The sequence below is a fragment of the Pan paniscus genome, chromosome 9 (genome assembly GCF_029289425.2).
Source record: "Pan paniscus chromosome 9, NHGRI_mPanPan1-v2.0_pri, whole genome shotgun sequence".
Taxonomy (NCBI): Eukaryota; Metazoa; Chordata; class Mammalia; order Primates; family Hominidae; genus Pan; species Pan paniscus.
This window is the reverse complement of record NC_073258.2, coordinates 20,868,640-20,882,503: the sequence shown is the minus strand read 5'-3', so window position 1 is coordinate 20,882,503 and position 13,864 is coordinate 20,868,640. Positions and strand designations below refer to the sequence as shown.

The 13,864-nt window shown below is 41.8% G+C and overlaps 1 protein-coding gene across 9 annotated transcripts in view; it reads left to right on the top strand.

Annotated features, from left to right (window-relative positions):
• UEVLD (UEV and lactate/malate dehyrogenase domains) overlaps positions 1-13,864 on the top strand; it is a 60,259-nt gene that overhangs the window by 24,233 nt on the left and 22,162 nt on the right. For 7 of the 9 annotated variants that reach the window (XR_004665023.3, XM_034932277.3, XM_008971510.5 and 4 more), the window contains 2 exons: positions 573-691; positions 7,269-7,371. Coding sequence is in view for 8 of the 9 variants with exons in the window: in XM_034932277.3 (XP_034788168.1) it covers positions 573-691; positions 7,269-7,371 (222 nt within the window). In the remaining variant the exon portion in view is untranslated. Of the gene's footprint in view, positions 1-572; positions 692-4,593; positions 5,319-7,268; positions 7,372-10,182; positions 12,106-13,864 lie in introns of those variants that run through there. The other 2 variants (XM_063608125.1, XM_063608126.1) reach the window with 2 other exon arrangements.

The window sequence follows — 13,864 nt, the reverse complement described above, 5'->3', positions numbered from 1 at the left end:
CAGGGATTACAGGCATGAGCCACCGGGCCTGGCCAGGTTTCTTAAAGTGTAAAGAATTAGTCTTAAACAGATAAAACAATTCTTGTTCAAAACCACTTGCTGTATGTTAATGATCCCAAACCTTTTTTGATGATATGTATATGTGGCTTGTTGGCTTATTCAATATATTGGACCAGAATATCTATGATTCTCATCAAGAATAAAGGCAAATACCTATGTTTGAAACATTTGGTAAGGTGTTAGACATATTTTTTTATTGTAGACCAGAGCAATGAGTTGGAATATTTTTCAGAATTATGGAAATCCTACTTTTTTAGAGTCTTACACAATATTTTAAAAATGTTTAGAAAGATACATTCTCTTTAGAAGGATAATTTCTATTTAGTCGACTATTTAATAGGAAATGTCTGTCTTCCTTGCATTCATTTGTTCAGTAGTATTTTTTGCCCATTATGGACTAGCACCATATTTTCTCTCTAAGCTATGAAGCCTGCTATATATTTTTTTTTAAAAGATCCTAAAAAAATTCTTGATATTTTTGAATTCTCAGGATAATCCACCTTTCTTTCTAGGTGTTTCAGATACAAATTCAAAGAGCTGGGCAAATCATGAGAATAAAACAGTCAATAAAATTACTGTGGTTGGAGGTGGAGAACTGGGTATTGCCTGCACATTAGCAATTTCAGCAAAGGTATGTAAACATAGTGGTTATAAATACATCTATCATAGTGCCACACTTCTAGGCAGGTTGTGTTTTACACAGCAAAAAATGCCTTCATTTTGTCATGTGGGAAAACCTTATTTTGGCTTAAAATATATTTAGTAAGTTGACAAAAAAGTTGAAAGCTTTCATCAATGATGTTGCCTTTTAATTAGTAGGTTTAAAAAAGTGATTTGAACAATGGGCTTATCCTCATCCAAGGGAAAGCTCAATTTGACATTCATATGACTTAGTCACAAATTCTTTTGTATTTTCTGAATCATGCCACTTTAATTAAACTCTTATTTAATATAATAATTTTAGCTCTTTCTAAAATTGGCTTTTTTTTTTTTTAAAGATGGCCTTTTCTTATATAATTACTTTCTTTTAGGATCACAGTTTCTGAGTTGATATTTAATACTAGTTTAGGGTTTGTTTTTTTCATCAGTCCTTTTTACTAGTGTCTGCATAAATTGTTTGCAGGAAAGCTTAAATGCCCTTCCAGAGAGGTTCAAAAGACCTGCCTGCCTCCCTCCAGAGCCTAGTATCATGATAACAGCATGTCTTTTGTCATTTGAGAGATGTAGCCCTGAATAGAATAGCTGTACCTCTATATATTTATTTGGTGGCTGGCATTAGTTTTTCTTTTCTATATATATTTGATTGTTTTGCCATCTAAGTTCTTCCCTTTCCATTTAAGACTCACATATGTCTTGGAGGTGGGTTCTACTGCAGCAAATAATTAAATTATATCCATGGAGCTAGAATATCTTAAAAGCTGGCTGCTCAGAGTTAAATATGCCAACTTTTGGCATGCTATAGTTTTATTTCTTTCACCCTCCATTTGAATACACTATTACCTCTTTTTTTTTTTTTTTTTTTTTTTTAGGTGGAGTCTCGCTCTGTTACCCAGGCTGGAGTGTAGTGGTACAATCTTGGCTCACTACAGCCTCCGCCTCCTGGGTTCAAGCGATTCTCCTGCCTCAGCCTCCAGAGTAGCTGGGACTACAGGCATGCGCCATGACGCCCAGCTAATTTTTGTATTTTTAGCAGAGACAGGGTTTTGCCATGTTGGCCAGGCTGGTCTAGAACTTCTGACCTCAAGTGATCCACCTGCCCTGGCCTCCCAAAGTGCTGGGATTACAAGTGTGAGCCACCGTACCTGGCCTGCTATTACCTCTTAATTAGAATTTGAGTTGTATTCAGTCTTTTGTCACTAAATAAATGCTTCTGTAAACATTTCAAGTTGCTTATTTTCTCGTCTGAATTTTTATTTGGTCATACATTATTTTGTTTTATTTAGACAGGGTCATGTTCTGTTGCACAGGCTGGAATGCAGTTGTGCAATCTCAGCTTACTGCACCCTCCACCTCCCCAGCTCAAGCCATCCTCCCACCTTAGCCTCCCAAGTGGCTGGGCTTACAGGCGCCAGCAACCATCCCCACTAATTCTTGTATTTTTTTGTAAAGACAGGGTTTCACCATATTGCCCAGGCTGGTCTTGAATTCCTGGGCTCAAGCAATCTTCCTGCCTCAGCCTCCCAAAGTGCTGGGAGTACAAGCATGCCCCACTGCACCCGGCCTGGTTGTACATAATTTTAAAAAATAGGACTAGTGAGTCAGAGGGCATGAATGGTTTTTATAGCACTTATGACATAGTGCCAGATTGCTCTTTGGAAAGGCAGAACTAATTTATGCTGCTAATAACATGCACATCAACCTGATTTTTGACATCCCTAACAGTACTAAGTTTTATTTATTTGTAATTATTTGTCTTTTTTTTTTTTTTTTTTGGTAAGCACAAGAAGGCATCTGAAAGTCTGAAAGTCATGGTTTTTCATTTTTGTTTTTGAGACCAGGTTTCTCTCTGTAGCCCAAGTTGGCATGCACTGGTATGATCATGGCTTACTGCAGTCTCTATCTCCTGGGCTTAAGAGATCTTCCCACCTCAGCCTCCTGAGTAGCTGGGACCACAGGGGTGTGCCACTACACCTAGGTAATTTTTAGTTTTTTTGTAGAGATAGGTCTCCCTGTGTTGCCTAGATTGGTCTTGAACTCCTGGTTCAGACTATCTTCCTGCCTTGGCCTCCCAAAGTGCTGGGATTACAGGCATGAGTCACTGCTCCTGGCCATGTTTTTAAACTGTTAGAAGAATCTCACTGTCATTATTTGTCTGTGAATTGTCTGGGTGGAAAATTTGCCATTTTTCAGCTGGGCCCGGTGGCTTACACCTGTACTCCCAGCACTTTGGGAGGCCAAGGCAGGAGAATCAGTTGAGCCCAGGAGTTTGAGACCAGCCTGGGCAACACAGCGAGATCCCCATTTCTACAAAAAAAAATTTTTTTTTTTCTTTGGAGATGGAGTCTCACTGTGTCTCCCAGGCCGGAGTGCAGTAGCATGATCTCAGCTCACTGCAACCTCCATCTCCCGGGTTCAAGTGATTGTCCTACCTCAGCCTCCCGAGTAGCTGGGATTACAGGCGTGTGCCACTACACCCAGCTAATTTTTGTATTTTTAGTAGAGAGGGGGTTTCGCTATGTTGGCCAGGCTGGTCTCGAGCTCTTGACCTCAGGTGATCTGCCTGCCTCAGCCTCCCAAAGTGCTGGGATTACAGGTGTCAGCCACTGCATCCACCCTACAAAAATTAAAAATTAGCTAGGTGTGGTGGTGCACACTGGTAGTCCCAGCAACTTGGGTGGCTGAGGATTGCTTGAGCCTGGGAGGTTGAGGCTGCAGTGAGCTGCGATTGTGCAGTTGCACTCTAGCCTGGGCAACACAGTGAGACCCTGTCTCAAAAAAAAATTCTGTTTTTCTTTTTAGACGTTAATATTTTGATACAAAGTACAATATTCATAGGCCACTATTATGACTGCAACAGTGATAGCACTCATAATAGTGGCAACAAAAGTAGTGGTGGTAGCAGCAGTAACTAACCTTTACACAATGCTTATTAGGTACCAGGCACTTGTCTAAACACTTGACTCTTTTTTTTTTTCTTGAGATGGAGTCTCGCTCAGTCACCCAGGCTGGAGTGCAGTGGCGCAAACTTTTTTTTTTTTTTTTTTTTGAGACGAAGTCTCGCCCTGTTCCCCAGGCTGGATTGCAGTGGTGTGATCTCAGCTCACTGCAACCTCCTGCCTCCTGGGTTCAAGTGATTCTCCTTCCTTAGCCTAGGATTACAGGCGCCCGTCACCACACCTGGGTAATTTTTGTATTTTTAGTAGAGATGGGGTTTCACCATGTTGGCCAGGCTGGTCTTGAGCTCCTGACCTCAGGCAGTCTGCCCTCCTCGGCCTCCCAAAGTGTTGGGATTACAGGCGTGAGCCACCGTGCCTGGCCAGTGGTGTGACCTTGACTCACCACAACCTCTGCCTCCCGGGTTCAAGCGATTCTCCCACCTCAGCCTCCCAAGTAGCTGGGATTACAGGTACGTGCCACCATGCCTGGTTAATTTTTGTACTTTCAGTTGACATGGGATTTCACTGTGTTGGTAGGCTGGTCTGGAACTCACTCCTGACCTCAGGTGATGCACCAGCCTCAGCCTCCCAAAGTGCTGGGATTACAGGCATGAGCCACCGTGCCTGGCCCACTTGACTCATTTTTACAACAACCCTTTGTTTAGGTACTGTTATTACTGACATTTTACAAATGAAGAAACAAAGGCATAGGGCGGTTACCCAAGTTGCCCCAAATTACACTGTTAATAAATGATGAAGCGAGAATTTAAAGACCAGGTAATCTGTTTATCAGAGCCTGTATTCTAGATCCTTACTAAACAAAGTGTGGCTTTCAAACTAGCAGCATTGGTACCACCTGAGTTCTTGCTAGCAATGCATAATCCAGGACCCTTCCCAGACCTACTGAAACAAAATCTGCATTTTTTTTTTTTTTGAGATGGAGTCCCGCTCTGTCCCAGGCTGGAGTGTAATGGCGCAATCTCCACTCACTGCAACCTCCACCTCCCGGCTTCAAGAGATTCTCCTGCCTCAGCCTCCCGAGTAGCTGGGACTACAAGCATGCGCCACCAGGCCCAGCTAATTTTTGTATTTTTGGTAGAGACAGGGTTTCACCATGTTGGCTACGGGGCTCTCAAACTCCTGAACTCAGGCAACCAACCTGCCTTGGTTTCCCAAAGTGCTCAGATTACAGGGCTGAGCCACCATGCCCGGCCAAAATCTGCATTTTAATAAAATCCCTGGTGATAATATATGCTTCACTGATTGATTACATGGTGACATTTTAAAACTTTTTCAATCTCTGCTATAAACCACTATATTGTCTCGTTGTTACTGATGAACGTTTTGTTGTTCCTAGTCTTATGAATATCCTTAATATTGTACTCTTTTACACATGTACTGATAAATTTGTAGGATGATTTCTATAAATGAATTGATGGATTCAAGGAGTTAATGTTTTAAATTTTTGATAGAAAATTGTCAAATTATCTTTTATTAATTATACCACTTTATTCCCATACCCATAATATGTAAGAATACTTATTTTCCTACAACTACTGCTAAACTTTTGGATTTTTTTGTGCCTTATAAATGAAAATGGTAACTCATAGTTTTCTTTGCATTTTCCTTATGGGTATGGTTAGCAATAAAATTAATAACTATGTTTTGGAGGTGATTACTATATGCAAACCCTGTGTCACATAATTAATCCTTACAACCTCATAAAGTAAGGCCGAATTCAGTGACTGTCCTGGTGTTACATAGCTAATACATAGTGTAGCAGGGTTATTTTCTTTCTCTCTCTCTCTCTCTGTGTGTGTGTGTGTGTGTGTGTGTGTGTGTGTGTGTGTGTGTAGAGACGGGGTTTTGCCATGTTGCCCAGGCTGGTCTGAAACTCCTGGACTCCAGCCTATGCCCATCCTGTCCTTCCAAACTGCTGGGATTACAGGTGTGAACCACCGTGCCCAGCCAGGGTTGTTTTCTTTACCATCACACTTTCTGCTGATACTCTGGTAGATCTTTGGGTACTTTTGCCCGTGAATCCTAAAATAGGAGATATCTTCAAGTCTCCTACTACTTTGAAGAAAGACCTTCCATAAAGGTAAACTGATTTTTAGGAGTTTCCATGCTGTTATTTACAGTCAGCCCACTGTGCCGCCCTATTTACAGGCATGTGGAGTATTTTCCATGAGATCTCTGGGGAGAGTACTGCATGATAATAGGATTTGATTTTAGATTTTATAGCTATTATACTTTTTTTAAGAAAAAGCTGGCATTATTTTTTTAACTTTTCTACTAGAAATAAGACACACAAATAGACCCAAAAGCACTTTCAGAATGAAAATGATAACATCAAAATGAAAACATAAATCAAGAGCAATAGCAGAAGTATTGAGTGCACCAAGTCATCTTTATTAACTCATCTCATTAAAAGAAACCTGCAGGGGCCAGGCATGGTGGCTCATGCCTGTAATCCCAGCACTTTGAGAGGACGAGGCAGGCAGATCACTTGAGGTCAGGAGTTCGAGACCAGCCTAGCCAACATGGTGAAACCCCATCTCTACCAAAAATATAAAAAATAGCCAGGTGCGGTGGTGCACGCCTGTAATCCCAGCCACTTGGGAGGCTGAGACAGGAGAATCGCTTGAACCTGGGAGGTGGAGGTTGCTGTGAGCTGAGCTCGTGCTAATGCATCCCAGCCTAGGCGACAGAGCAAGACTCCTTCTCAGAAAAAAAAAGAAAAGAAAAGAAAAAGAAACCTGCAGACCCGGGCACGGTGGCTCACACTTGTAATTCCAGCACTTTGGGAGACCAAGGCGAGCACATCACCTGAGGTCAGGAGTTCGTGATGAGCCTGGCCAACGTGGTGATACCCCGTCTCTACTAAAAATACAAAATTAGGTGGGCATGGTGGTGCATGCCTGTAATCCCAGCTATTTGGGAGGCTGAGGCAGGAAAATCACTTGAACCCAGGAGGCAGAGGTTGCAGTGAGCCGAGATTGTACCATTGCACTCCAGCCTGGGCAACAAGAGTGAAATGCTGTTCTCAAAAGAAACCTGCAGTCTGTGACTTGTGAGTTAAGCCCTGTTAAAGCTTTTAGTAGTCAAGCCTAAAGGATTACTTATTGAAGTTCATAATTTCTTTTTTTTTTTTTTTTTTGAGATAGAGTCTCGCTCTATCGCCCAGGCTGGAGTGCAGTGACACAATCTTGGCTCACTGCAACTCTGCCTCCTGGGTTCAAGCGATTCTCCTGCCTCAGCCTCCTGAATAGCTAGGATTATAAGCATGTGCCACCATGCCTGGCTGGTTTTTGTATTTTTAGTAGAGGCGGGGTTTCGCCATGTTGGCCAGGCTGGTCTCGAACTCCTGACCTCAGGTGATCCGCCCGCCTTGGCCTCCCAAAGTGCTGGGATTACAGGCCACCAAGCCCGGCCAAAGTTAATAATTTCTTGCTTGCATGTCACTTTTATTGCTATTGTGTTACTTACTCTTCTTAACACTAAAAGACAGTGTATGAGGCCTGTTTATTGTCCTTTAGTCCTTATTGTTGAATGAATTTAAATTGAGTCACTGGCCATGTTCAGTGTAATGTTCTTTCTCTTACTGTACAGGGTATTGCAGACAGGCTTGTCCTGTTAGACCTCTCAGAAGGGACTAAAGGAGCCACGATGGACCTTGAAATCTTCAACCTTCCTAATGTGGAGATCAGCAAAGGTCTGTTTATTCTGCTTAAAGATGTTTGCCTTATTAGATCTTCATTTTTGACTCCTAGAATGTTAATGCTGAAAAGCACCTTAAAGATCACCTTGTCCAAGTCTCTCATTTTACATAATGGGAAACTAAGATTGAAATAAGTTAAATGACTTACCCAAGGAGTCATTCAGGGATTTTAACTGATTATATTAATAGGAATCAAATGAGCAAATAATTCAGATTTATTCAGATTGGTCAGAAGGAGTTATTCTTTGTTTTTGATTTATACCTCAAAATAAATTTATCTCTGATTGCCTCTTTTCTTAGAATATATTGGTTAAGAGCATTGACTTTAGAGTTCTACAGATAGAAGTTTCCATCCCTGCTCTGCCATAATAGTGCTGACATTTGTCAGATTATATAATCTCTCAAACTTCAGTTTTTTCATCTATAAAGTAGAAATAATACCTACCTTTTGGTATATAGCAAAGTGCTAAACCAAGAATAAGAAAAAAAAATTAGCTGGGTGTGGTGGCTCATGACTGTAGTCCCAGCTACGTGGGAGGCTGAGGCAGAAGGATTACTTGAGCCCAGGTGTTCAAGGCTGCAATGCACTAGGATTGTGACTGTGAATAGCCACCACACTCCAGCCTGAGCAACATATCGAGACCCTGTCTCTGAAAAAAAAAAAAAGAAAAAAAGAAAAAAAATTCAGTTTACATTCATTGCACTAAAAATATATTGTTAAAATAAATTTTAATAATAAAAAGATTTTCTATGTCAATAACATTTGAGTGGGCCGGGCGCGGTGGCTCACGCCTGTAATCCCAGCACTTTGGGAAGCCGACGCAGGCAGATCATGAGGTCGGGAAATCGAGACCATCCTGGCAAACATGGTGAAACCCCATCTCTACTAAAAATACAAAAAAATTAGCCGGGCATGGTGGCGGGCACCTGTAGTCCCAGCTACTCGGGAGGCTGAGGCAGGAGAGTGGTGTGAACCTGGGATGCGGAGTTTGCAGTGAGCCGAGATGCGCCACTGCACTCCAGCCTGGGCGACAGAGTGAGACTCCGTCTCAAAAAAACAAAAACAAAAACAAAAACAAAAACAAAACGTTTGAAATGTTAAATTTTCTATCTCTCTCTTTTTTTTTTTTTTTTTTGAGTCGGGGTTTCACTGTCACCCAGGCGTGAGTGCAGTGGCATGATTTAGCTCACTGGAACCTCCACTTCCCCAGCTCAAGCTATCCTTTCACCTCTGCCTCCCAAGTAGCTGGGGCTATAGGCATGCACCACCACACCTGGCTAATTTTTGTATTTTTAGTAGAGACAGGATTTGCCTTATTGCCCAGGCTGGTCTTGAACTCCTGGACTCAAGTGATCTGCCCGCCTCAGCCTCCCAAAGTACTAGGATTACAGTCATGAGCCACCGCACCCTGCCCTATCTCATTTTTTAATTAAAAAATTTGCATGTATTTTATAATGTACATAACATATTAGTATAGACATATTTATGTAGGTAAATACCATATTTGGGGATGTGGAGTTGAAAGTATTTTACCAAGGATGCATGATCCAAAAAAAAGAAAAAAGGCCACTGAACTAGAATAAACATTTCCTAAAGCCTTTCTACCAAGTTATGGGTAAGGTCAGATTATAACATGCTATAGTTGTTTGGCTTTCCTTTGCCTTTCCTTAGGTCCCCTTTATTCCTTGACAATATTTTCCAAATAATATATAAAGACATACAGTATTACAAGCCTCAATAAACTAAGGAATGGTAGTCAGAAAAGTTGAAATTATACCTATCAGTTGTAAAAGTTAGGTGTAAAAGTTTTAGTAAGCCTTCGGCTGCCTGTAGGATACAATGAGTTCATTTTCCTTCTCTGGAAAGAGTACCATAGTTGCTTTAAGGATCTTTTTTGTAGGTCTCATGTAGAAGTTCTTTGGGGAACTGGATATTCTCTTGTGCCTGTGATTTTCAGGTACTGAAGTTCTTAAAGGACCTCTTAACTCTTCAAAATCACTTTAGGAGACTCTTCAGTATATGGACTCTAGAGGTTGTGAGGCCACGTAGGACTGAAGAAATTGTTTCTTCCTGTGTGTCTCATTAACCATCAATAGGTATTGCTTCAGAAAATTGAAAGACTAGAATCCTTGGAATAGATGTGTAGTGCATGGTGCTTGCCACCAAGTAGGGAGTCAGTAATTATCTGTTGAATGTTGAATGAGTGTATATCATCTTGGGGTAACTTTCATTCATGTTCCCCTTATTAATTGTGGTTGTACATTTTTTTTTTTTTAGAGACAAGGTCTTGCTCTGTGGTCCAAGCTGGAGTGCAGCGGTGCCATCATAGCTTATTGTAACCTCAAACTCCTGGGTTCAAGCGATCCTCCCACCTCAGCCTCCTAAGTAGCTTGGACTACAGGCATGTGCCACCATTCCTGGCTAATTTATTTTCATTTTTGCAGAGACAGGGTCTTGCTATGTTGCCCTGGGTGGTCTTAAACTCCTAGCCTCAAGCAGTCCTCCTGCCTCAGCCTCATAAGTATCTGGGACTACAGGTGCACGTCACCATACCCAGCTTGGTTGTATATTTCTGATAGCATTTATTTAATTACTATTAGATGAAGTAATTTTATTTATTCATTTGTTTATTTTTTTTAGACAGTGTCTCACTCTGTTGCCCAGGATGGAGGGCAGTGGCAGAATCATGGCTCACCGAAGCCTTGATCTACCAGGCTCAAGTGATTCTCCTATCTCAGCCTCCCAAGTAGCTGGGACCACAGGCATGCGCCACCACATCTGACTAATTTTTTTTTTTTTTTTAGACAGTCTCGCACTTTCACCCAGGCTGGAATGCAGTGGCACGATCTCCGCTCACTGCAAGCTCCACCTCCCGGGTTCACACCATTCTCCCGCCTCAGCCTCCCGAGTAGCTGGGACTACAGGTACCCACCACCATGCCCAGCTAATTTTTTGTATTTTTAGTAGAGATGGGGTTTCACCATGTTAGCTAGGATGGTCTTGATCTCCTGACCTCGTGATCCACCCTCCTCAGCCTCCCAAAGTGCTGGGATTACAGGCGTGAGCCACCGCGCCTGGCCCTAATTTTTTCATTTTTTGTAGAGACAGGGTCCCACTATGTTGCCAAGGTCGGTCTTGAACTCCTGGGTTCAAGCCGTTCTCTCTCCTTGGCCTCCCAAAATGCTGGGATTACAAGCATGAGCCACTGCACCCATCCTTAGATGAAGTAATTTTAAATGTAATGTTAACTGACTTCTCATGAATATATTCTGAGATATGGAGAAGTACATTAATAATTCAGGGAATTAAAGCTCATTTGGAAATTTTAGTAATGCTCCATTGTAACACACATAGATGACTGCAGCTGACTGATCATTTGATGTCTTTTTTAATAACTACTATAACATTTTGGGGAGGGATATACATATATACATATGAGCATGAAAATTTACATACAGATACATACATACACAGTTATGCTTGTGTATATACCGACAATCTGGAGAAATACTAAGAAACTGTTAAGATGTTGGGCACGGTGTCCCATGCCTGTAATCCCAGAACTTTGAGAGGCCGAGGCGGGTGGATCACCTGAGGTCAGGGGTTGAGGACCAGCCTGGCCAACATGGTGGAAACCCATCTCTACTAAAACTACAAAAAATTAGCCAGGCATGCTGGCGGGTTCTTGTAATCCCAGCTACTCAGGAGACTGAGGCAGGAAGATCGCTTGAACCTGGTAGGCGGAGGTTGCAGTGAGCTGAGATTGTGCCATTGTACTCCAGCCTGGGCAACAAGAGTAAAAACTCTGTCTCAAAAAAAAAAAAAAAAAAAAATGGCCAGGCACAGTGGCTCACACCTGTAATCCCAGCACTTTGGGAGGCCGAGGCGGGAGGATCACCTGAGGTCGGGAGTTCGAGACCAGCCTGACCAACATGGAGAAACCCCATCTGTACTAAAAATACAAAAATTAGCCAGATGTGGTGGTGCATGCCTATAATCCCAGCTACTCAGGAGGCTGAGGCAGGAGAATTGCTTGAACCTTGGAGGAAGAGGTTGCATTGAGCCGAGATCGTGCCATTGCACTCCATCCTGGGGGCAACAAGAGCGAAACTCCGCCTCAAATAAAAAAAAAAAAAGAAACTATTAAGAGTAGTTGCTTTAGGAGTCAGACCGAGGGAATTGATTTTGCACTTGTTTTTTGCATATAATAGTATATATATTTAAATCCTTTTATCTTTTTATTGTGCTCAAATACACATAAAATTTACCATTGGTGACTTTAGGTACTCATTCACAATGTTGTGCAACTATCACCACTAATTTCCAGCATTTTCACCACCCCAAAAGGAAGCTCTGTACACATTGAGCAATTACTCTCCATTTTCCCTTCTCCCAGGTTCTCGCAACTACTAATCTGTCTGTTCTGTGGATTTTCCTCTACTAGCTAATTTATATAAATGGAATCATATAGTATGTGACTTTTGTGTCACTTCGCATAATGTTTTCAAGGTACATCCATATTGTGGCATGTGTCAGTGCATCATTCATTTTTGTGGCTAATGTTTCTTGGTATGGATATAGCACATTTTATTTATCCATTTATCAGTTAATGGACATCAGGTTGCACTTTTTTACTATTGTAACTAGTGCTACTATGAACATTCATGTACCAGTTTTTTTAATACCTCTTTTTGGTTCTTTTGGATATATATCCAAAAGTGAAATTGCTGGATTATAAGGCAATTTGATCTTTTAACTTATTAAGGAATTAATTCTACACTTTTGAAGATGTTTATTAACAGTACATATAGCTCTAAGTAACTCTATTTCTTTGAAAACGTTCTACATAATATTCCATCATATGAGTGACTGTATTTTCTTTTTTCTTTTCTTTTTTTTTTTTTGAGACAGAGTCTTGCTCTGATGCACAGGCTGGAGTGCAGTGGCACAATCGTGGCCCACTGCAACCTTCGCTTCCTGGGTTCAGGCTATTCTCCTGCCTCAGCTTCCCAAGTAACTGGGATTACGGGAGCACGCCACCATGCCCGGCTAATTTTTTTTTTTTTTTTGAGACAGAACCTCACTCTGTCACCCAGGCTGGAGTGCAATGGCGCTATCTCGACTCACTGCAACCTCTGTCTCCTGGGTTCAAGTGATTCTCCTGCCTCAGCCTCCCAAGTAGCTGGGACTATAGGCGCATGCCACCATGCCTGGCTAACTTTTTGTATTTTTAGTAGAGATGGGGTTTCACCATGTTAGCCAGGATGGTCTCGATCTGCTGACCTTGTGATCCACCCGCCTTGGCCTCCCAAAGTGCTGGAATTACAGGTGTGAGCCACCACGCCCAGCCTAATTTTTTTTCTTTTTGAGACCAAGTCTCACTCATTCAGGCTGGAGTGCGGTGGTGCAATCTTGGCTCTCTGCAAACTTCACCTCCTGGGTTCAAGCGATTCTCTTGCCCCAGCCTCCCGAATAGCTGGGATTACAGTTGTGTGCCACCACACCTGGCTAATTTTGTATTTTTAGTAGAGACAGGGTTTCACCATGTTGGTCAGGCTGGTCTTGAACTCCCAACCTCAGGTGATCCGCCCACCTCAGCCTCCCAAAGTGCTGTGATTACAGGCGTGAGCCACCGTGCCCGGCCTAATTTTTTAATTTTAATTTTTATTTTTATTTTTTGAGACAGTCTTGCTCGGTTGCTCAGGCTAGAGTGCAGTGGTGCCATCTCGGCTCACTGCCACCTCCGCCTCCTGGGTTCAAGTGATTCTCCTGCCTCGGCCTCCTGAGTAGCTGGGATTACAGGTGCACACCATCACACCTGGCTAATTTTTGTATTTTTAGTAGAGACGGGGTTTCACCATGTTGTCTCAGGCTGGTCTCAAAACTCGTGGCCTCAAGTGATCCACCTGCCTTGGCCTCCCAAAATGCTGGGATTATAGGCGTGAGCCACTGCACCTAGCCTTCAGGAAGATTTTTAATAGCTATCATTTTAGCACAGTTTTCTAGATTAAGGGTCATTATCATTAGTATGAAAGAACACACATTTCTAAAATTTTGGGTCATATTAAATAATTTGAAAAGAGTATATTCAATAATTTTTAGTACCGTAAGAATGGCTTAATGATATAACAGATAAATGAAAATATGTGTAGTGTCTTCAGTATATTCAGACTGATAGAGTAGCTAGAATATTTCAGTAGGTCTGCACGGTATTTACCCATCATTATGTGATACAGAGTTACCTGGTCTTTCAGTATTTTAAATAATCAGCAGTGTTTTAAAATGAGTTCGTATTTCATTCATCATAACATTGGCCTCATAATCCGAGAACAGTAGTATATTAAAGCATGAAATATTATTTACTGGGTCTTTTGACATACTTGATTTGATCATCCCTTAGTATAACTGTGACCAGCCTTTGGTTTAGGTTGTAGACCTTGGCTTAGCAGGAAGGATATAGTTTTTTCTGGGCTACCTATAGAAATG